The 22517-nt window shown below is 34.5% G+C and overlaps 3 protein-coding genes across 4 annotated transcripts in view; 1 reads left to right on the top strand and 2 right to left on the bottom strand.

Moving 5' to 3' along the window:
• Window positions 1-19058, top strand: part of LOC106168287 (adenylate kinase isoenzyme 5) — a 31225-nt gene extending 12167 nt beyond the window's left edge. For both annotated transcript variants that reach the window (XM_087009452.1, XM_087009453.1), the window contains 10 exons: window positions 4811-4855; window positions 5215-5378; window positions 6294-6410; window positions 12030-12221; window positions 13029-13101; window positions 14694-14759; window positions 16009-16172; window positions 16538-16654; window positions 16973-17164; window positions 17533-19058. In XM_087009452.1, coding sequence (XP_086865578.1) covers window positions 4811-4855; window positions 5215-5378; window positions 6294-6410; window positions 12030-12221; window positions 13029-13101; window positions 14694-14759; window positions 16009-16172; window positions 16538-16654; window positions 16973-17164; window positions 17533-17604 — 1202 coding nt within the window. In that variant the 3' untranslated portion in view covers window positions 17605-19058. The remainder of the gene's footprint in view (window positions 1-4810; window positions 4856-5214; window positions 5379-6293; window positions 6411-12029; window positions 12222-13028; window positions 13102-14693; window positions 14760-16008; window positions 16173-16537; window positions 16655-16972; window positions 17165-17532) is intronic.
• Window positions 5633-10370, bottom strand: LOC147763255 (uncharacterized). Its single transcript, XM_087009457.1, has 6 exons — window positions 10058-10370; window positions 9802-9903; window positions 8567-8681; window positions 8045-8157; window positions 7370-7609; window positions 5633-6982 (listed from the first exon to the last, which is right to left on the bottom strand). The coding sequence occupies exons 1-6, from the start codon at window positions 10272-10274 to the stop codon at window positions 6894-6896; spliced, it is 876 nt and encodes a 291-aa protein (XP_086865583.1). The 5' UTR covers window positions 10275-10370; the 3' UTR covers window positions 5633-6893.
• Window positions 19059-19944: 886 nt separating the features above from the next.
• Window positions 19945-22254, bottom strand: LOC147763256 (uncharacterized). Its single transcript, XM_087009456.1, has 2 exons — window positions 22101-22254; window positions 19945-21733 (listed from the first exon to the last, which is right to left on the bottom strand). Exon 2 carries the CDS (start codon window positions 21327-21329, stop codon window positions 20256-20258), a length of 1074 nt encoding a protein of 357 aa, XP_086865582.1. The 5' UTR covers window positions 21330-21733; window positions 22101-22254; the 3' UTR covers window positions 19945-20255.
• Window positions 22255-22517: the final 263 nt, after the last annotated feature.

Genomic DNA, 22517 nt, shown 5'->3' on the forward strand with positions numbered 1-22517 from the left:
GAAATGGATTTTAGAAATTTGAATCCCTCTTCTTTATACTTGCTGCAGATAGAAATTGAATAAGGTAAAAATCCAATGAAGATGCACTGTTAGGTTATGTAATACATTAGTGTCATATGAACAGTCAAAATGTTAAAACCGTTCATTTAAAGGAATATACTGTGCATTGGAATTTTTTATAGCAAAGAAAAAATATGGAAAAATTCCTGTAATTTCAGTGATTTTCCTATAATCATCACACTTACAGACCCTAGCCAAAGGTGATGAGAGAATTATGATCTATATGCTTGTCTTTGACTTCTAAATTTCTGTTTTTACCATCGCAAAAAAAATTGTATGTCTCTATCAGAATTACCAGTTTTGATTAACACAAAAACTAGCACTTAGAGGTCAAAAACTAGCTTATTTATGTGTCATAACTCTGAGATTTTGGATAAGATATACCCCGATAAATGGTTAATTGTTGAAATTTCCAGGATAATTGAAATTTTTGCAATAAAAAGCTCTAATGTCCATTGTATGACTTTTAGGATAAATCTTCAGCCTGTCGCCCCCATATATGTACTAGTACTAGCATTGATAATTACTGCAGTCATTAGAGCTAGACATTAGAACAGAGAATGTATTGAACATCTTTAGTTAATTAATGATTTAGTATAGGCTGTGATGTTAGAAGTCAATATAGGGAAAATAATCCATTATTTTTATCAAGGACATAGGGGCTTTGATATAAAAGGAACTGATTTAAATAAAAACAAATTAAACAGTCAGTGAAAGGGTACATGGAAGTGAAAAATACCATATAAATAGGGAAAATAGAGTAGCTTAAATGTGTGTGTGTGTGTGTTTTTTTTTTTTAATTCTTAAAAAAACTTTATTTTCATCACACTCTCAGCCCTTATGTCCTTGAATTTTGCATGATAATAAATACCGCACTATGAAAGTCATAAAATGAAGAGGACTTGGATTTTGTGGTTTTGTTACTTTAAATTCACTATGGCTAACTAACATTTAGCCTGGCATAAGGAAGTAATAGATATCATACCTGAGCTTCATGTGCCTTGGTTCAGTATAAAATGGTGGTATTTTTTTTAAGGAAACATACAAGAAACATGAACAAATCAGTTAAAAGTTGGGCTTGCACTGCTATAATCATAAGGACTTTGACAATTTATATTTAAGACATTTTAAGGAATTAACTGAAGGAGCAGACTGTATTTTTTTTTATAAGTTTCCTTTGTGGCACAAATATCTTGCTTGTCAGCTGCATATATACCCAGCTTTGCTTTTTAACATGATGAACACTGCACAATGTTTGAATGATTTTGGAACACCTAGCACCTGTTAAACACAAGCTGAACTCATTCTTATTTGATTCTGCAAATATATTTGTTTTGAATCAACCAAACGATTTATCCAAATTAGTGATAATTTAACAGAGAGAAGTAAATATATTTTGAAATTTTCTAAGCTAAAAGTCATCTAAAAGTAGATTAAATTGAAGTGAATATAAAAATGAGGTCAGCTAAGGCCCTGTCACACAAAAGCTATAAGCTGATCTACTGAGCTCTGATAGTTGCCACCTATTGGGGATGGTAGCTCAGCTGGTAGCTCACAGTGTATGTTGGGCATTACAATATTACTGTTTTAACAAGCAGTTTGGTTGCTTGTTATATGTTATTTGCTGCCTGTTCTATTTCTGCATGTTTGTTACCTTGTGTTTGTTATAGCTGCCCCAGCAGTGGAAGAGGTCATAGAACTCACCATCTGTAAGGAAGACGCCCCCGTCACTGGAGGAGACACGGGGAACCCAGCGTACACCCAGGAACTTGACCAAACGGCTGCGACATAGTTAACACGCACCATTCAGTGTGGCTATAAAGACCTGAAGTATAGAAATATATCTCTGCAATACTTGACTACAAGAGGAGATTCATTGTGTTTTAACACACACACTGACAACAGATCTTAGCGATAAGTCTGGTTTCTACAAGCTGTGATCTATCCTCAACTTTCATACACTTCTACAGGGAACGAACATTTCAAAGCTTGGACATGGCAGCAGTTTAACTCAGCAGAGCTTCAGAAGAAGCACCTGCAAAGGAAATTTTTATATTTATTTTAAATTCTTTATTCCTTTTAACTAATGGCAGCTTGGGAATATGTCAAACGCAAATTAAAAAGGATGATTTTTTCCTGCTGAATTTATTGATTTAAATTGATAATGTAAATAATTGTGACAATCATAATAATTATATTAGTAAACTTTTCAAAAATAGTTTTAAAATCATCAAATATTAAATGTTGTAGTTAAATGTTTATGTAAAAAATATTTTTGATACATCTTTTTATTACTGTTTGACATTTCCCAAAAGTTCATTTAACAATGACTTTGTGTTTTTCTTTTGTTGAGTAATACCTGCATTTGCATGTTTGGGAAGTGGAAACATACAGAGTGCTGGTGGTGGGTATGCACAGTATAGATAACAGTTAAGACAAGTCAATTTTAGATCAGAAATAGGTCTAACTTGCACCATCAGAAAACCACATGTAGCTTGACTAGATTATGTACTCATGTACTCGTTATGTACAGACATCTAAGCTGCTTAAGGTGATTGCAATTTAGCGAGAATCCCCTGGGAGGTAGATCAATCCACAGTTAGTATGATACGCTATCACTATGGTCCCTAGATGTTATGTTACCTGATGATGCAAGTTAGACCTATTTTTGATTTAAAATAACCCACTGCATGGGTATACATGTGTCCAACTGCGTGTGAAGAAAGTATCTTCATTAAGCAAGGGATGATTACGGCAGGGAAAGAACAGAGAAAATAATTGAGACTGGTTTTGAGGTAGAAGGAAACAGGCAGCCTCACTGTCAGATGGGGAATGCTTAAGAGGTTCACTGTTTGACCTTTTCATTCAGTGGGTTCAAGTGGCCCTTGTATAGGTTAGGTATCAGGCAAGGTCTGATCTTACCTTCATGTATGGTTGCCAAGGCTAATTTGTTACACACAAATTATCAATACTGGGCATGCTGTAGCAATTCGATAGTTAACTTGTCTGAATTTGTAAATTGCATCACATCATGCAGAGACTTGTTTGAGAAAACCAAACCACCTGTTACTTAATTTTTTTATATTTAAGCTTGGGTTAGTTGACATATGGATACATATGCTGAAATTCTTCAATAACCAGTTTCATAAGAAATGCAGTTGAATCTGCTTTGCCATGAACTTCCTCCTGAGCTTGAAGATTAGTCATATTATTTTGTAAATATGTATATTTCTTGCTTTGTACATATAAAATAGTCTGTTAAATAATAATTGCAATCTCTATATGCAGTAATAGTGATAAAACCTTCAGAATGTGGCCCAATGGTGAATGTCAGACATTAATTATACTAGCAATCACTTGATCATATCAAACTGTGTTTTATCAGAGATATTGTTATTCCTTCATCATGAAAGTTTGAGCTTGATTTAATCCTAAAGTACCAAAACAAGGTTAGCCAGTTTACCTCTGTCAAGGCAAAATAATGTTTTTACAATGTGTTTGTTGAGACAAATGTGATCACAACATCTCACCTAACACATTGCTCTGCCTCACTGACACTGGCTTCTTTGGGTGTACATATTGCTGGTGATCTTTTTCGATAGAATAAATCTCACTGTTTATTGGTCATTTTCTAAAGCTTTAGATATTGGCATTTGTATAATAATATTTATATAAAAACCGTCCTTGATATCTGTGATATCTTCTGAAACGCATCTGTCACTTTTGTGACTCTAATCATTTAATAATATATTTTATAGCTTTTGATTTTTTCATTACAAAAAGGAGGGCAATGACCTTTATGTGAATTTTTTAGCTTTAATTTAAATCTTGAATGATCTGTCATATTCATTGTTCTGACTTATTGGTTTTAACATTGATATGTTTGTCTTTGTTATACTTTTAAAATCCTTCATCTAAAGGATAACTAGAATATGGGTGTAAAATATTACTTAAATTAGAAAGATTCTATAATAAAATTTGAACCTTAATGTTTTGACTTTTTTTTGATTAGATGTTGTGTCATTTTAGGACTTCACACACATACAATATTAAGAATCATATAAAACCATCTCTCATTTTATGTGGAAAGTGAGTGCAAGCCAACAGCAAGAGGTATTCCTATTTTTTTTCCTTTGGTTGAGATTACATAGTTAAGCAAGTCGTACAGACTTGCCTTGCAGAAACAGCATAATTTTGGTTAAAATAGTTAAATCAAATGTTAAATTATCAGAATTATTTTGTTCAAAGTTGCAAACAGTGTTTTTATGCCCAGAAACAACAGATTAGAGGTTTATAACCAGTTACTCTTCACATTAATAGCAATAGTTTCTTGTAGCTGGAGTGACTTTTCTTTTTTTCTTTATATTTCATTGTGTTAGTATTGCAAACTAAAGAATTCTATAAAAATTCTGTCGTAAAAATAAATAAAAAACTGATGAAGGCTGTATGTTTACTGTGAAGGTAGGTCTCTTTATGATTTTATCCTTACCCGTTTGATAATTGTTATTTTAAATAACAATAATTTAGAATTAACTGATTTTGTTTGATATTTTTAATGAAAAGAAAATATTACAAAGATATAAAAAACAGGAGTTACTTTGGTCCAAATATACACAATGTGTATGTAGATAGAATATTGAAAGCAAAAAGGGCAACATATAAAGACCTGTTAAATTCATTTAATTTTCTCAAAAATGCCAGCCAGTAATAGATAAAGATAATATAAGATACTTTGCTTTCTGTACTTCAGGTGGCCATGAGGTGTTGAAGAATGCCAAGGTGGTATTTGTGATAGGTAAGAACTAGACTTTTATTTTAAATTTCCTGCATTGTCTGAGGTTCACAGTGGAGTCCTTCTGGTCCTGGTTGTTCTCTTTTGGGATGGGCATTTAAAGCTCCTAGTAACACTTATGAATTAAGTACATGCTTTTGATCACAATTAAGGTGTAGAATTCATCTCCGTGTGGAATGTAGTTTGTGATAATATGAGAATGGTCCAGGAGTATGGGTTAAATAATATGTCAATATTCTGTTATATTATGTATTTTAGGTGGTCCTGGCAGTGGTAAAGGTACTCAATGTGAGAGGATGGTCCAGAAATATGGGTTCACCCATAAATAATGTATCAATATTCTGTTATATTGTGTATTTTAGGTGGTCCTGGCAGTGGTAAAGGTACCCAATGTGAGAGAATGGTCCAGAAATATGGGTTTACCCACCTGTCAACGGGTGACCTACTTAGGGCTGAGGTCAAGGCTGGCACACCGAGAGGGAAACAACTGGCAGCTAAGATGCAGAAGGGAGAACTTGTCCCCATGGTAGGCTATTTGGCACTTTTCTACCCCCATCCCCCCTTCCACCACTGTCATTAAAATTCTACTTTTGCTAATTTCATGCACCTACTGAGTATATAAAGCCTTCATTGCAGACTCTGTTAAGTGATATATTTTTTGTCTTCAATCAGGGTACTCATCACAATATTTTCACTTCTACTTTCATTGTCAATAACTAAATCAATGTGTAAAATGTACCTTTGATTCTAAAACATATGCGTAGATATCATCACATAATGTCAGCATCTTTAAACATTTTATTGCTAGTATAACTGCGGATACACATGTACTGCACTAAGAATCTGCGAAAAAATTAGGCACAGCCCATCCTTGGCCATTTAAAATATTATGTTAATCTTTTATCAATGTGTAACAACAAGGAATACATAATGCTTCAATGCATCTGATAAGATGATAAGTTACTAGTACATTAACCCAAACATCAGCCATACAAAAAATGGACTACTTAACTAGAACCAATGCAGAATCCTTGTTTTATTTTTAATTAGTAAATAGCTGAATTACATCTTGACAGATTGACCATAATTGTGTTCCAGACAATGCACCACATAACCCACACTCCTTTTTATCCCACCTCCCTTCACATAATGTAATATATCTCAAGTTCAATTTTTTGTTTTCACATACACCAGAAACAGGGGCGGATTTAGGCCGTCTTCTGGGTCTTCCGGAAGACGGTCAGATTTTCAAGTTTACATTGACGGGTATATAATTTTTTTCGGTCGGAAGACGGTCAAAAAATTGAGAATGGATCAACAAATATAATATGGAAGACTATCAGAAAACATCTCTGGATCCGCCCCTGAGAAACCCACATAAAGGTTCTACTAGTACATGTAAATATGACATCGATTCATATAGATTTCAAATCTCTTCCAGTATTCTGTTCTGGGTCTTCTCAAGGATGCAATGATCAAGCACGCCCCCAAGTCCAAGGGGTTTATCTTGGACGGCTACCCCAGGGAGCTGAAGCAGGCCACTAACTTTGAAGATAAGGTATGAGGCAGCTTTGTGATGACTTTTACTTAATACATATATTATATACTTGTGAGACAAGAGTATGAAATTATGCAACCAACCTGTGATCAATCTATTCAAAATAAATAAATAAATAATGAAAAGAGAAGAGAAATACCAATAGACTAAGTGCAATAGTTACTAGTGGTTCAGGATTGTCAGTATAGATAATTAAGTGCCAGTGAAATATTACAGAGTCATATGGCCAGATTTAGTGAAATATTCCAACATTTTCAATCAAAGAAACTAAGCTTGATATAGTGATTGTAGAATCAGTAATCTCTGGTCAGTTCAACTGACAATTTTATCTTTGATGACTGTCAAAAGCAAGACAGAAAAATTGATACAAAAAATGCCTCAGCAAAGATTGTAATTTGGCATTGTGTCCAATGCAGTAGCCCGTATTTCAGTCTTGATGATCCGCATGCTGTGTGAGTGATCCATGGGATTTCAGACTGGTATTCACTGCTTGTCCACACACTTGTAAGAGTTGATCCCGTCCACACAGGTCTGGCCTGCTGGACAGCGAACATGGTAGCAATCATCACGATCTAGAAATTGAAAACAGTTTGAGTTATTTGAAAATCATGATTTAAATGAGGTTATTTCTTTCCCTTTGAAATGGTGCAATGACTGTTTTAGTTTCTGCAAGTAGCTATCAGGTGAAGCATTTTGGATTGTAATATTTTTTTTGTTAGAGATTCACTTTCAAAATTCTTTCACAACCAAACCAGGGGAAACTCGCAGAAATATATTGTGATCTCCAATCATCATGGAGTTTGTCTTTCAATTTAGAAAGACAGACTCAAAATTAAAGTAAATTTTCATGTATTTTAAAAGGAAAGGATGACCATTAACAATTAATCCTAGTCTGGTATTTATTAGTAAAAGAAAAGAAGGCGGTGAATAATAGTTAAATGATCATATCAACACGGTACCTTTAAAGTAAAGATGTAAGCCATTTCTGGTGCTAGGGGTGCTGCACTCCCGGTCATACAACATGTCCACTCCAAACGACTCTGCGGGTCCGTAACGGTCGTCAAACCCTCGACGGCACATCCCGTGACCAATGCTCAGTGTGGAGTAACAGTCGCAGTTGTCGTCATCGAGGAGGATGGACTTTACTCCATGTTGCATACGATACATGAATGAGTCTACACTGGCCCTTGGAGTGGCTCCTGGGAAATCATAATCCACAAATTATTTTAAAATAAATTTTACTACAAATTATTTTCTCAACATAAAAGGTTAAAACGGTGATACACTGAACATGACAAAAAAGTTCAAGATTTAAAATGTGGTTTATCAAATGTATGTAAGATCAATATTTATATGCAGCAAGGGTAAATAATTGTCAGTGATTGTTCAGTGCATAAAATTTGCATAAATGGATAGAAAATAAGTGATTGATAACATGGAATAGGCACTAAATAAATAAAGAATAAAGAAATAAATAAATAAATTAATAAGTTGATATATAGATACAGAAGTCAATCAATTGACGGATAAAGAAATTAATTAATTGACCAGGGAAGGAAGGAAAGTTAAGGAAGAAACAGAACAAAACAAACAATTGAAACAAAAATACAAATAGGTGATATTTTGTTACCCACCTCCGAGCACTTTGGGGTTCCAGGGTTCCCCATTTGCCACATCTTGTTCTTTGTGGTCGTGGAACGCCTCCCAGACGGCATGGGAAACCTCATTACGAGACGTAAACTTCCACCTTGAATTGGTTAAAAATAGCATTTGTATGGAGATTTGTTTTTATAGATAAGGTACAATGGGGTAATGTTGTATCAGAGACTCCATTCCCTGACATAAACTGCCAAACTGAAATGATTTATCAGTGCAAAGTAAAATACAGACTAATTTATTCTCATTGGACAGGTGCCTTTTTATGCTATTTTTATAAAATATTAATATCATTAAAAGACAGAGAATAGATCGTCTCCCCAGGGGCAAGACTGTTTACCTGAATGCTGTACCCCTATGGTCCACTGCCCCCCTCCCCTACCCCCCCCCAACCCCACCCCAGGGTCAGGCTAGTTTACCTGTATGCCGTCCCCCTGTGGTCCACTGCCCCCCCCCCCCCAGTTTCACCTCCACCCCACCCCAGGGACAGGTCAGTTTACCTGTATGCCGTCCCCCTGTGGTCCACTGCCAGCAGCTCTGACATGTTCTCCTCAAGATTGGGAGGCAAACGGCCAAAACAGTAGGCATCAGTGGGGGAACACTCTCCGAACTTATCTGGAAGTTATATGCAGCATTTAGGGTTATTTGAAGTACCCTTAGTCAAAATAAATGTAAACCAGTTTCATCTACCTGTTTCAAGTCCTGGTCCATTTCAAAACACAAGAGATAAAAATAATTATCCCTTGCTTATAATTATTCAAACATTGTGTGAAGGATAGCTACTGTAAATAAAAGTTATATTGTGAAATTTAATTAAAAGTGACTCAGTTTGTGTCATTTATTGTAAGATGCCTCAGATCTAAACTAATGTGTTAATGGGAATGTACATTTCAAATGGGAATTTGTAAAATTTCGTAAATATATACATATTTTTTTATATTCTTTTCACAGAGTTATTTTCAGCAACTTGTAAAAAGTAAGCCAAATAAAGTAAAAAATGGAGAAAGTAAATCAAATCAAAATGCATTATGCATGATCTTTTGGAACATTCTCTCAATTCTGTACAGTAAAGAACTTTAAACTGCTGGTAATTTCCTCACTAATGCTTTGACAAGTGGGGAACCCTGTTTGTACATGGCCAGAGTCTACATAGAAAGTGGCACTTAATCAACACTTCCAGCAATAATTAAAAACACATGCAACACAGAGTAAAATAAACTGCTTTTTCCATGGGAAATTTGACCTTGCGCCTCCGATGGTTGAGTTTGATAGGGAGCTTGTACGAGTAAAAATTTTGGAAAGCATGGGACAAAATGCTGTTTTTCTATAATAAAATAGAGGGTGTCATTTATGAAATTTTTTCTTTTCCCATATAATATATGAGCACAGTTGAGGCAAAAATGATTTTAGTTAAAGTAAACGTATCTGTATAAAATGCAGTATGTATAATTGAGTAAAAAAAAAAAAAAATTAATGCAATTAACAATTTATTAACTCTATAAGTAAAATACTTTTTACTGTTTGTCGTGTCTTTGTAATTTTGTAGTGATATTGCTTATAACTGTAACAACTTTTATATTTAGAAGCATTGACAAACTTCTAGTAGCTGTACCTTCATTTTATGATTATGAAATTTAATCTCAAATACATATACATGCTTTTGCAAATAAAATATCCAATGTAGATCTAAAAATTGGATCTGTAAAAAAAAAAAAAAAACAATTTTTTTTTTTACCTTTGAGGACGTCACTGACGACAGTTGGCCATGGGGTTCCTGGTTCATACCACCAGAACAACCGCCATCTCTCCCCATCACGCTGTATTGTGTTATAGTGACCTAACAAATCAAATAAAAGAAAAACACAATTAAAATACTCCAAAGCAACAGACAGATGCACTGTTTCTAGTGAACAGTTTATCAAATATGCTCAATAGGCATATTATTGGCACAGAAATATTCACAGAAATATTCACTGTCCCTGAGAACCTACCATCAACAAATGCTTTGCCACTGTCCGCGGAGCTTTGCAGTTCCTGCAGTTCTTTAATCTGCTTTCTTAGCTGCTCTGTAGTGTGCTGTAATTCCATGACAACACGTCCCCATTGACGACAGCAATCATATGCACGGTTGTAGTAATTATGTTGCAAGCTGGCATATTGAAATATCCCTAAAAAGCAGACCAGAGTGAGCAGCATTCTTGAAGCCATGGTCTCTCTGAAGTTTCTCTGTGTTGTTCCGGCCAGACTGCCTCACTAAGGCCCTGGGTTGCTTTTGGGCCTGTTCACACAGGTTCTAACATATAACCACCATTTGCTGTGGTTCACCTGCGAATCAAATAATTTCATTTGACAAATGATTTTAATGTCCTGGCTACAGAGTAGAGCTTGGATTTACTTAGAGTCCACAGTTGTTGAAGCTTACATAGTACTGTCAGTTCATTTGAGTGGTGGAATTAGTTAAGAATCAAAAAAAAAGTTTTATCTTAGAACCAGTATGAACAGGTCTGTTATCACAGAGGCTTATTCAAGCAGCATGTGCTTGCTACAAAGTAATTAACTTGGGAGGTGCCGCATGCTGTAAAATGTTTGTTTTTATGTTCCCCACTCTTGATTTTATCTTAATTGGCACTGGAGATCTGGTTTGAAAGAAAACCGCAACCAGAGAGATACAGGCAGCCTTAATTAATGGCGACCATCAAAAAGTATCAGCAGTATGCAAATTTCTGAATTGTTATAGATCTGCTGTTTTTTTTTTTTTTTGTTTGTTTTTTTTAATTTAAAGCCTAACTTTAAATTCATGTCAAATTCTACAATGTACTTTAGTAGTTCTTAATGTTTATAACACTTGTTACTTTAAGTGACATTTTCCTTAGTGGTACACAGTAGATTTTCATTGACTTCATTCCCATTGAGAACCATTTAAATCTTAAAGACACCACTTAGAAATACAATATGAGTTATTCATCAAGAACTTGGATATGTTTTACTTTGCATTGTTTATCCATTTTATGTGTCTAAAAGGAAATTTAAATTATACATTAACAGCTGATGTTTCCATAATCTTCCTTTAGTTGTAATCAAAGTGGCCAGGACCCTGTATAAAAAATGAGGATTTACACTAGAATAAATATGCCATTCATTTTACGCATAATCTTATGGCATCGAGTTAAAAGCTGTTAAAATTTAAACATTTCGTCAGTTTTAAATTGTTAGAAGTAGGAAAACTGCTGGTTCAATTTCAAGCCCCGCGGTCCTGGTGGTATACAATGTAGCCCAACTCAGTGGTAAACTTCCTTTCTATAAGCCAAGCAAATGCTGCCCTGTGTCAAAACCTGGAAAACAATTCTTTTCTTTCTATTTTTGTTTACCCTCTTTAACCTGTGCTAATAGCACTGCAAGAATGAGGAACTTGGTCCTGGGGGCAGAAAAGAAATATCACACCTCTTTGGATACAGTTGCACCTCTTTACTGATGTAAGATTGACATTTGATGTTTAGGCCAGACAAAACTAATAAGTTGGCTAACAAGGGTGACGGACCCAAATTTTGAGAAAATCTGAATTTTTTTACACTGATTTTTTTCTAACAGTTGTACCTCCTTAAAAAAGAGAAATTCAATTTTTTTCTGTTAACTTAATAAACATGTGGTTATCAGTTTCACTTGATTGAAAAATACATTCAAAAGGAAGAAAAATTTTTAAGAAAAAATAAACAATCATTTAATACTTCAACTGATCGCTGAAAAATATGCCTGATAGAACATCTTGATATGCATAATAAAACATCTGATATGATTAATATGAGGTAAGGAATTGTAGCATATACTGCATCAGAACACTGGAATCAATGCTAAGTTGGGAAATTATCTGGTCCACTATAAAAATAACATAATGGAGTAGATGTAAAACACTCTAAAAGTACCAAACAATATTTTACTTTATCTTAATGTCTTTGATATTTCCAGATCTGCAAATGCCAGTTTGTCCTGTACTTTGACGTCTCTGACCCAGTGATGACTGAGCGTCTTCTGGAAAGAGGAAAGACCAGCGGCAGATCTGATGATAACGAGGAGACCATCAAAGAGAGACTGAAGACTTTCCATGAAGTCACTGAACCTGTTATCACCCATTTTGAAGCAGAGGACAGGGTCAAAAGAGTAAGTATACATTGAGGGCAAACCCCATGGAAGGTGAGCCTTCCCCCCCCCCTCTCTCCCCCTCTCTCTCTTTCTCTCTCTCTCTCTCTCTCTTGAGCTCTTGAGCTCTCTCTGCTCAGCATTGGGGTAGAGACACTTAATTAACTCTCACCTTTCAGTCCAGATATACAATTAAGTTTGGTAATTGGAATGGACATTTGTGTAGGAAATCTTATACAAGATGTAATTGAGCATGACAGTATCGCACACTTTGGTAGAGAACAAGCCTAACTATGACATAATTTCTAATTGCAAACATATGGCTCTGTTATCAATGTCTGGAAGATATTTCATGAAAAGTACTCTAATTTAATTTTTGTAACACGCAGTTTGGTTTTGCTAGTTTATATTTTAATTGCAGCGATGGCACATTTTTGTGATAATACATAAAATTTTTAATGTATTCTTCTGCTTTTGAGACATTTCAAAGCTAATGTTCAGAGAAAATTAAGTTCACAAAACACATTAATGGAAACCTTGAATAAAAACAACACTTAGATATATTCCATGTTGTCTTTTCTTAAAATGTTAACATTTACAAAATATTTTTATTCTAAATCTGACAACTTTAACTAAAAAGTAGCAATTACTTTTTAAAATCTAATCTACCTTTATTTATACTTAATTTACTCCTTGAACTTAAACTTTTTCCAGTGGAATCATTTAAACAGTAGCTTGTTAGACCTTGAATTTTCTGTATCCTTAGTATTTATGAAGTTCATCTAAATCAATTTATTTATTTACTTTATTTATTTATTTACCCCCCAGGTGGACAGCAATGGCTCCATTGATGATGTCTGGGCCAAGGTGCAGCCCATCATGGACGAACTGGTGTCAGCCAGTAAGTAAAAATTTTCTTTCTTTTTTATTTCACGAAAAAGTTTAATATATGCTCTGAATATGTTAAAAAAATGAGAATGGACTGGTCTGTCCATCAGGCAATGACTATGGTCAGTTAATTGCAATTAACAACATGTGCCTCTTGTTTAACGAATTTTGGTCACTGTGATGGTTACTTTATGGACAAGTATCAATTTGTTCTAAGTCATAAAACCCATCCACAACCTAACATGTCTCTACAGTGGTAATCCCTGGTTGGAGTTGTATCAGTTCTGACAAGGACAAATTTCTACAAAAAAAATAATTTTTTTAATATATATTTTTTTATTGAAGAATATTTTAATTTTAAGAATTATAGTATTTCATTCATTTAAAAAGCATTTGATGAAGTAAGATGTTTAGAATGCTAAGATTCATGTAGGGAATATTGAACTTGTTTTAAATATTAATTTCATAAATGTGTAAGCTAGCCCAGTTCCTGAATAAAATCAACATATGACTAGTACCTTTGTAAACAATTTAAAACAATTAATCATAGGTGCTATCTGAGGGCAAATCGTCAGCCACCATCATATAAAGCTAAACACCCACGTTGATGTGCCAATACAATAAAAGCACTCACAATACACCTCTACAGGTAAACATGTAAGAATGTTGTTTATTGTTGTTGCTACCATGACAATGCTATGAATTGTGGGACGGGTAGCTAAAAATAGCTTCAATTTCCATGTGCTACAAAATTCAAGGTGAAGTGGGTCACATCCAGATGACATTATGAGAGGAGGCTCGAGTGGAGACATGGTATTTTAGCATATTTAATCATTTGGGTTAAGAGACGAGAGGATACGGATTATTACTGCTGTAATATAACAGCCATATTACATAGGATTTCATATTGACAATATCTAAGGATTTGCCTTTACCAGTGGGTGATTCATACATAGGGAATTATCTAGTCTTTATTTATAAAAAGGGGGATTTTATTACACAGCATACTTCCAAGTATTTGTTGTGGTAACAGTTCTTTTCAGCAGAGTAAGGAAACTTGAAAGAGACCCAAATCCTTGTGTTAGGTGAGAAATAACTGACCTGGATACTTCACCTGAGGGAATTTATATTGAGAAAGATATCTAGCACAGATAAGAGTGTATCAAATACATACAGTACATACTGCCAGACATATAGTTTCTTTAACCATGGGAGGAGGCTGCACAAAGAATGATAGCACGGCGGCAGAGCCAGGAGCTCCTAGTACCACACATGAAACGACTGTGAAAGATATACAGGAAAACAGTAGTAGTAAAGATCAGACTCAGAGTGAGCCAAAGGAAAACGGGGACAAAGTAGAAGAAACCGAACAGAATACAAATACAGCTGTTGTTAGTACTAAACAGTCTGGAGAGGGAGATAAAGAAAATGTTACTGAAGAGGACGGAAGTAATGATCAAAATACAGGTACAGGGCCACATGGGTTAACTATGTGATATTGGAATATGTGTATCATGGTTCAGATTATGAAAGTGTGTCAGTGTATAGTTTGTTTATGATCATAAATATTTTGGAATAATGACATTTTTACTTTATTTATTTCAGTTGGATTGGCTAGACTTAATATAGATGTTACACCACTAAAGAAGTGCAAGGTTTTCTTCGTTGTTGGTAAGTGTGATTCTTTTTAGATAATTTAAATAATATCTGTACAGTACGAGAGAGCATGAGATAACATTTCTGCTAGTAAAAAAATTTTTTGATTATTTAATAATTACAATTGCCTGACATACAATAACTGCTATATTAATTGACACTCCCAATTTTTACTCACATCCTACATCAATATTGCTCATGAAATACATGCACATGAATATACTACCTAAAAAAAATATTGTCCAGTCAAATATACCATCTTATGGTTTGAAATATGAATAATATGTTCTGCTGGACTACAAGTGAAGATAATGAAGAATCCAGCTTAAATTACAGCGTTTTCCATTCCTGCCTAGATATGAGTTCTATTCACTATTGTGAAGCCTGTCATACAAATTGATCCCTAATAGTTCTGCATACAACTCCAGGGGGGACAGTATGATTGATGTATCAAGGTACCTCTGAAATTTCTGTTCACCAAAAAAAAAAAAAGGGGTGGGGGTAGAGTCAATATGATTGAATACTTTTTATTACTAGGGTTACAGCTCAGAAATGCCATCACTGCTTCTTCTTTTCTCTTTCATTCAGAGCACAAATAGTGAATAATTTCATCTTTAGGGAACTATGGCAACATTCATGTTTAAATGAAATAATCAATAGATAAAGCACGATAGGTTTAACCATTGCAGAAGTAAATCATGCCTGTGACATTTGAAAATTGGGTTACATGTTTGGTGCATTATCCAGTGGGAATTAGATAAATAGTTGACAGAATGGATGTTTAAATTTTGAGGTCAGACCAGCGATGGGATAAAGATTTGACAGGAACACAAACTGATAGATGATGGTTGATTGTACATTTTTTTAAATATAAATTTCTTTTTTAACTTTTTGTTTATGATTTTTATTTAAGTTTTTTAACTTTAAAAAGTTAATGACAATATTTTATCTGTGTTTAGAGATTTTAATGTGAAGACTCGATATAATTATGTTTTAATCGAAATTATTTCTGTACAAAAAACATATTTTGGTATTTCTGTTTTTAAATTTGCATGGTTTCAATGACAGCTGGAATGCTGTTCACTACAACAGCCTTTGACTTAATTATGTAAACATATATCTTTATAAAGAGAGCCTATCTTTATGTGATTGCTAGCACAAAAGATGTAATACAGTACACCTTGATAAGCTGTGATAATCTTCTCTCTAGTAACATCTTGTATCATGACAAACTGTTCAGTACAGTCCATGTGTCTCTCTCCAGGTGGTCCAGGCTCAGGCAAGGGCACGCAGTGTGAGAAAATAGTCCAGAAGTACGGGTTCACCCACTTGTCTACAGGGGATATCCTAAGGGACACGGTGAAGTCTGGGTCACCCATGGGGAAACAACTGAATCAGATGATGGAGAGTGGTCAGCTTGTGCCTCTGGTAACTATATGAGACAGATTGATGTCATGGAAAAATTAAAAATTTAGACAATTTTGTAGGCTTTAAAGGGTGAAAATATTCATACCTCCAATATTTTAATGTCTGTCAAGAACATAGTACTCGGGGAGGGAAGCTACCTAAGGCAACATTTTTAGTATTGGCTATTGATTTTCAAAAAAGAAAAAAAAAAAACGACTTTATTTTTACTGCATTTCACAGCTGATGAAATTGTACTCTTAGGATGTAAATAGCTTTATAAAAAGGGTAATTCTTCCATTTATGTCCACTTTTATTGGCATAATGGCACTAACTTCACTGCATTATGAATTCTATTTTCATTTCATTGTAATTTATCTCAATTTCAGGAGACTGTGTTAGATCTTTTGAAGGAGCAGATGGTGAAGAAAGCCAGCTCTACCAAGGGCTTTCTGATAGACGGCTACCCCAGGGAGCTGGACCAGGGAATTAAGTTTGAAAATGAGGTATTGAAATAGAACTGACTTGATAGCTTCTAAACTGTAAGAATCCTTATAATTATATGTCCTTGGTCACAGTGGTGGGGAAACTGTACACTTTGCTGTTAAAATTGCTGTGGCAAGCTTTAAAAAAGACATTTTCAGCATAAAGACCACTTGCTGCAGTAATAATACATGTACATGGTAATTATACCTATTGTTGTAATTTCAATACAGTCACAACATAGCTTAAAGCATGTACAAGTAGAACAAAAGCTTTACCCATAAAATGCCTTTGAAAATCAAAACTTAGCTTAAAAACATGATTTAATTGACAAATTTTAGATAAAAGAAGTAGAGTGTGTCGTCTACTTCGAAGTCAGTGAAAAGGTCATGAAAGAACGCCTAATGCACCGCGCCAAGACAAGCGGCCGTGTAGATGACAATGAAGAAACAATAGCCAAAAGACTGAAGACATTCAAAGAATGCACCACCCCTGTAATAAAATACTATGAGGAGAAGAAGAAAGCTGCAAAGGTAACTTTTGATTGGTTTTGTAATAATTGACTTTTAACTGCTTTGTTTACCTTCTAATCATAGGCTTACAATAAAAAAAACATTGCTACAGAGAAGATATCAACTCAACTACACTTCTTATTTGAATGTGATTAGACTCACTTCACATCTGTAAAAATTAAGTTACCCCAAGTGCCCAGTGATAAATTTTGACAATCTTTATTGAAAATAATTAATTTACAGGTACTTGCAAAATGTAAAGAACTGCAATTAAAATAAAAATAATAGACTATTTGTAATTATCAAATATATAATATTTTCTTTTATGTCCAGTTATTCTAATTTACAACATATCCAGTAAAAGCTTCAAATTGTGTTTTTTATTACAGGTCAACGCAGAAGGCAGCATTGACGATGTTTGGAATCTAACAGAGAAAGCTTTGGACCAGTTTGCCCAGTAGAAATAACTGCCAAATCTCACCATAGCACACATGTACCCAGAGTCGCCCCGTGTTTGAGTGATTGACCCTACAACTGTCCCTGGTTTCACAAAAAAAATCTCAAGTCAGTTTCCCGGGCTAAAAACTTAATTACCAAGGTTACATGGTCACATGGGCACATCTTACCCTATCAGGAGCAGTGTAACAGCACTCTCATGGAAATCCTAGTCAACTAAGCCAGGGAACTGACTTAAGGTTTTTTTGTGAAACTGGGGCCTGGACTAAAGTCAAGTGGTCAAAACCTGTGAGAAAAACTCACTGACCGTGCAAATTGTGGGCAGCTGTACTGAACAAATGGGGATTTAGATCTGTGGAATCTTTTTTAAATTAAATTCATGGAAGGGTTGAAAATTTGTTGATTAAAAAGCACCAAACTCCTTAAAGGAGTTTATAGAAGAGGCACATCAGAATTTATAAAATTCTGGGCTCCTAAATTATCATTGTCTGGCACAAATTTAGTTGTGTGTGTGAATGAAGATCGATTTTCAGATCTTGCCTTTTTTTCTTTTACCAATTTTGTTCACCAATTTTTCAATTGTGCTTACACCACTTTGTGCAATTAATAATGTCTAAAAAGGTATCTGTTTCTTACACAGCACTGTGTATTTTAATTGTGTCAAAAATTTAAGCTGCTTATTCTTTTAAGTCAACTTCACTTGAAGTGAATTTTTATGTCGTCAGCAATTTTTCTTAATTTTCTTAAATACTTAAGGTGCTTATTTCACTTTGTTCATTTTCTTCACAGCTCTTTTAAGTGGTATTTTATTTATTTTTACACCTTCATTTTTATGTATTTGTCCACAAGACCTCAACATCAACTCATAAGAGGCCTTTACACACTTTTGTGTCTAAAACTTTCAAAATAAACTCTAAAAAATATAAATAAAACTTAAAATACAGCAAACTTCTTCCCAAACAAAAATTATGGTGCCTCAAGTTTAGTTATTACACTGGGTCAGGTCTCAAGATAATGCTGCCATAACAAATGAAATGATAATTTACTGGGAGACATCTATTTCTGGTATATAATGTGACAGATGCTGTGATGTAGTGTCAGACACAGAACCGGCTGAACTTGCCCCCTGAATGTCAGAGTGCCATCAGAAACTGTCCAGAACTTAATAAATGAAGACTGCCCATGTTTGAATACTGTGAAATGCAGGGTAGTGTGTGCTAATTCTATGTAAGTTTACTATCCCAGCTTGATCCCAACTCTGCTGTGATACAGATAATTTATTCACGGGATGTTCAATGATGTAAATGTTGCTGTACATATGTAAACATATATGTATAAGGTAGAGGCAATCTGAAAGCCTGCTTTGAATAGATGATAACATTTCTGATCTCAGCGCAGTGTGCAGCTGTTATTCTTATTTGTAGAACCAAAATTTAAGGAATAAATGTATTTAAAATAATGTTCAGTTGTTTTATCTTTTGGATATCAATATTTTATCTAATATATTGAACACATACTTAAGTAGATAAGTGAATGTGAGTAGTTGAATGAATTTTTGACATTCAACAAAAAACGAAAAAAAAATCTTTTTAAAATCAATGAACACAATAAAATGAATAGAAAAAAATCAACATGTGCAATTTTTATAACACTTATTTATAATATATATAATTAAAGTCACAGTAACATATCAGTTATGCACAAGTCAAAGGATGCCCACTGCTTCTTGTTATAAAAATTGTTTTCCTCCATTTATTCTTTGAATAATATTTTCAAGGACTCTTTTTAATTAAAAAGCACTTTTATTTTAATTTATTTGTGCATAATTGGATTTAAGCTATGATTTTAAAAATTACTTTCATGAGTAAAAGAAACAGTAAACATATTTAAAATTAAGCAAAATCAATGTGCAAATTGCAAAAAGCATATAACATGTCAATAATAAGTGATCAACAGAATCACTACTGGTTTCAGCTAAAGAATGTAATATAATCTGCTTGCCCAATGTGTAGCAGATAGCTATTATATTACTTGTCAGAGAGTTCCTTTTTCCATTGTCACTTATGATGATAAAATATAATCTTTTTATGACTTCATAAGGCAACAGATTAAAATAAAAACAAAAAATCTAATCTTATCCAACCAATATGATGTAAAATAGTGGGTCCCTTGCTTACTAGATGTATCACCGGGATTGAATGCTGTATCAAACCTAGAATCCTGAGTTTTAAAGTCAACTTGTAACTGATTGTATGTTTGTAGCCTCTCTATGGCTATATTAGACTCCTCCCCCCCACTCTCTCTCTCTCTCTCTCTCTCTCTCTCCCCCCCCCCCCCCCCCCCCATATTCGGCAGAGATACACATATTAGGAGGAAAGTTATTATACACTTACTGTATACCTTGAATCTTATGGCACATAATGTCTGGTTTGTGCTTGTTATCCAAACTAAATTATCAGTGAGACTAATTCAAAAAACGAAATACTGCACAACATGTAGTGTACAACATTATACACTAACAACTATAGTGTAGCATTAACTATGTACCCCCTGGTACATGTAAGCAACCTTTGTAACTGTGGATCATGAACAATACATATATTAACCAAGAGATCTGAATACGTTTAGTAGAATGCCAATAACTTAATTAACTTCATTAAGTATCAGCTGCCTGTTCTGCTGGACCCCCATCATTCAGTACATCAGTTTCACCAGCATCATCTTCACCAACCACATCCCCTACCTCACTGCCATTGTCCTCATCACTACTGAAGATATCATCATATATTTCCCTGTCAGTTGTTACCCTTTCTCTGTCACCCTGAGCTCCCTCGCCTTCATGCATTCTGTGTTGGTGTATCTGGTCTGTTGTCTGGGGTACGTTTCTCTGCTGGTGATATGGAGTGTCTTCTTCATCATCGCTGTAAATGTCATCTTCACCCTGATCTCTATAAAAAGGTCTTGGAGCCTGCGGTTCATGTATCTCTCTTTCCGAAGCTTCTGGAGTTGTGGTACTGGTTGGACTGTTAGTAAATGTTCTTATGATAAATAAAACGAACAGTGACATTAAAACAGCTACCCCAAAGTGAAAGAAAACACTGTTGCGACTCTCAACAAAATAATAGTTCCCAGACTTTAGACCATAATCCAAAAGCTTACAAGTCAGGATCTTTCCAGACTTTTGTAAAAGTTTCAAGATGACCTTCAAGTCGGTCCATATGTTACCGATGTGCTCGCCTCCTTGCTCAAAAGTATTCTGGAGGTATTCCTCAGTGGTCCCTGCTGTTTGTTCAGAGGCAAACATTGCAATTGCTGTCCCAGTTCCAGAAATATTCTGCCACAATGTAGTGAAAACCAAGGAAAGAAACTGCCATAACTGAATGGCTGAAGATTTACAATAATGCCAGAACTCTGCATATTCTATGTCAAAAGCAAGATCACAGATGTCAAGTACAACAACATAAAGAGCACCCAGCACCTTGCTTAATATGAACCAAAGGTAGCTCATAACCTCTATGATATTAGACAATATCACAAAGGAAATTTTGATGATAAATACCAACACAATTCCGGATAACTGTAATGCATTCCATCCTAGATGAAGGAGTTGGTCTTTCAATATTTGTTTCTCTCTCTTTGGCATGAATGAAAATAGCCCTGCCGAGATAATAATTGTGGTAACTGTTATGAAGAAAAAAGTAGTAAATGCTCTATATACTACATGAGGCATTGTGATGAGTTCCGTGTGCGTTTCCTTTATCTTATGAAAGACAGTGTGTATGTGCTCAGACCATCAGCTGTATGTATTAACACATCAGGTTTGTACATGTACATTTACTAGTAGTATAATGGGGTTCTGTTGTCATACTGTCCATTTGCTTCTTAACCAAAGAATTCACTTTGACTGTTTCTGGCCAACTGATACATGTAGATGTACTTGTGGTGACACTTTATGTCAACAAAGTTTCCTGCAACTCTCATGAAATTATCCCAGTGGACATGCAGTAATATAAACATCTAATGGCAGCAATTTTACTCCAGGCAACTCTTTGGGAATTTTTTCAGCTTCAGCACTGTCAGTTCAGTGCCTAAATATTGTGGCTACTGTACAATCTGTGTACCTTTCCCTCTAAGCTAAAATAGTAAAAAATGAAAATAAATTAAAAGTACAAACATGCACCTGCAGGATAATGAAAATCACTATGATACATACATATATATTTGACAGGGTGCAAAAACATTAATCGATGCAGTGATTGTTATGAAGAACATGAAACTACATCTCATACTACACATATTCAATAATCAATGTCAACACATCCTAATAAATCGAATTTACAAAACTGAAACTGCAGATTTAATAAACTTAATAAATAACCATATACGGTAGATGTTTTCCTACCCTAATTAAAATGACAACGGCTTCGCATATACATCGTAATTACTTGTACTATAAAACTTTCTGTTACAATCAACATATAATTAAAGACACTTTATTAACCTGCGTGCTTCGCTGTTCTCTGTATTCTCTCCTCTGGAACAGAATGGAATGGAGGCGCTTTCGTTATCGACAACATATGCTGCTGCTGACTCGCAGTGTATATTTGTCAGTTTCCTATTGGTTTAATTTTGATAAACACCGAGATCACTTGTTCAGTAGCCTTTGAACACGTAACGGTTCTTCACATGTAATAAACATGTCACTAATAATGATAACCAGTTCATAATTTGAAAAATAAAAAATGACAAGATAATAACAAGACTAACAAGAGAAGTTAATTTGAATCTACTTTGACAAGATAAGACATATGGTGTTGTCATGGAATCAATTTGTATGCTTCCAATAGTGTCACATAACAAAGACTTGAAAGTGTGAAATCTGCCCCGTTTCTGGGTGTTATAGTTTGGAGAAAATCGT

The sequence above is a fragment of the Lingula anatina genome, chromosome 3 (genome assembly GCF_051362555.1).
Source record: "Lingula anatina isolate TDL-2025a chromosome 3, LinAna3.0, whole genome shotgun sequence".
NCBI classification, from domain to species: Eukaryota; Metazoa; Brachiopoda; class Lingulata; order Lingulida; family Lingulidae; genus Lingula; species Lingula anatina.

What these genes read in the sequence shown, in the direction of transcription:
- LOC147763255 (XM_087009457.1), bottom strand. Translation starts at nt 10,274, where the DNA reads ATGGCTTCAAGAATGCTGCTCACTCTGGTCTGCTTTTTAGGGATATTT. An exon ending in TGGCAAAGCATTTGTTGATG is followed by an intron (nt 9,904 to 10,057) that starts GTAGGTTCTCAG and finishes TTGATTTGTTAG; the next exon opens with GTCACTATAACACAATACAG. An exon ending in CACAGGGGGACGGCATACAG is followed by an intron (nt 8,158 to 8,566) that starts GTAAACTGACCT and finishes AACCAATTCAAG; the next exon opens with GTGGAAGTTTACGTCTCGTA.
- LOC147763256 (XM_087009456.1), bottom strand. Translation starts at nt 21,329, where the DNA reads ATGCCTCATGTAGTATATAGAGCATTTACTACTTTTTTCTTCATAACA.